Source organism: Dipodomys ordii, unplaced genomic scaffold (assembly GCF_000151885.1).
Source record: "Dipodomys ordii isolate 6190 unplaced genomic scaffold, Dord_2.0 Scaffold894, whole genome shotgun sequence".
NCBI lineage: Eukaryota > Metazoa > Chordata > Mammalia > Rodentia > Heteromyidae > Dipodomys > Dipodomys ordii.
This window is the reverse complement of record NW_012268110.1, coordinates 8,151-8,986: the sequence shown is the minus strand read 5'-3', so window position 1 is coordinate 8,986 and position 836 is coordinate 8,151. Positions and strand designations below refer to the sequence as shown.

The 836-nt window shown below is 51.2% G+C and overlaps 1 protein-coding gene across 1 annotated transcript in view; it reads left to right on the top strand.

Moving 5' to 3' along the window:
• Window positions 1–419: 419 nt before the first annotated feature.
• The window catches only part of LOC106001930 (sn1-specific diacylglycerol lipase beta-like), a gene marked incomplete at both ends in the record, with an annotated part of 3,676 nt that continues 3,259 nt past the window's right edge, over window positions 420–836 (top strand). Inside the window, one exon of the mRNA XM_013036868.1 lies at window positions 420–591. Coding sequence (XP_012892322.1) covers window positions 420–591 — 172 coding nt within the window. The remainder of the gene's footprint in view (window positions 592–836) is intronic.

Below are 836 nucleotides of genomic sequence, written 5' to 3'. Positions count from 1 at the left end.
CTCTACCACTTTGAGCCACATACCACTTCTAGTTTCTAGTATCTGGAGAAAGGTCTCATGGCCTTTCCTGCCTGGGCTGGCTTTGAACCACGATCCTCAGATCTCAGCCTCCTGAGTAGCTAGGATACAGGCATGAGCTACTGGCACCTACCTATCATGAGAATCTCATCTCTAATTAAACACCAAAAAGCCAGAAGTGGAGCTGGTGGCTCAAGTGGTAGAGGTCTTGAGCAAAGAAGCTCAGGGACAGTATTCCAGCCCTGAGTTCAAACCCTAGGATTAGTGTACACACACACACACACACACACACACAATTGGGAGAGGACATGGGAACTGCACACTTGCATGTCTCATACATTGTGGGTGTGGTTTTGCACTGTTCTGCACCCCTGAGCGGTGGCTTATTTTCTGTGCTTCAGGAACCATCTGTAACCCTGGCCCTCGGAAGTCTATGTCTAAGCTGCTTTACATCCGCCTGGCGCTTTTCCTGCCGGAGATGGTGTGGGCTTCCTTGGGGGCCGCCTGGGTGGCACAGGGTATCCAGTGTGACCGGACGGTTGTGAATGGCATCATTGCCACTGTCATTGTCAGGTGAGAGTTCACATCTCTCTTCAATTCTTCCTGTCACAAATGCTCTGGGGATGTGGGTAAGGAGTATTGTGGAGGGACCTCACAGCTGGACAATCCCAGGACTCCCCACAATGGCTAGGAAACTTGAAGACTCTTGTACTTTTGTTTTTGTTTTTGTCGGTCGTGGGCCCTGAACTCTAGGCCTGGATGCTGTCCCTCAGCTCAAGGCTAGCGCTCTACCACTTGAGCCACAGTGCCACTTCCAG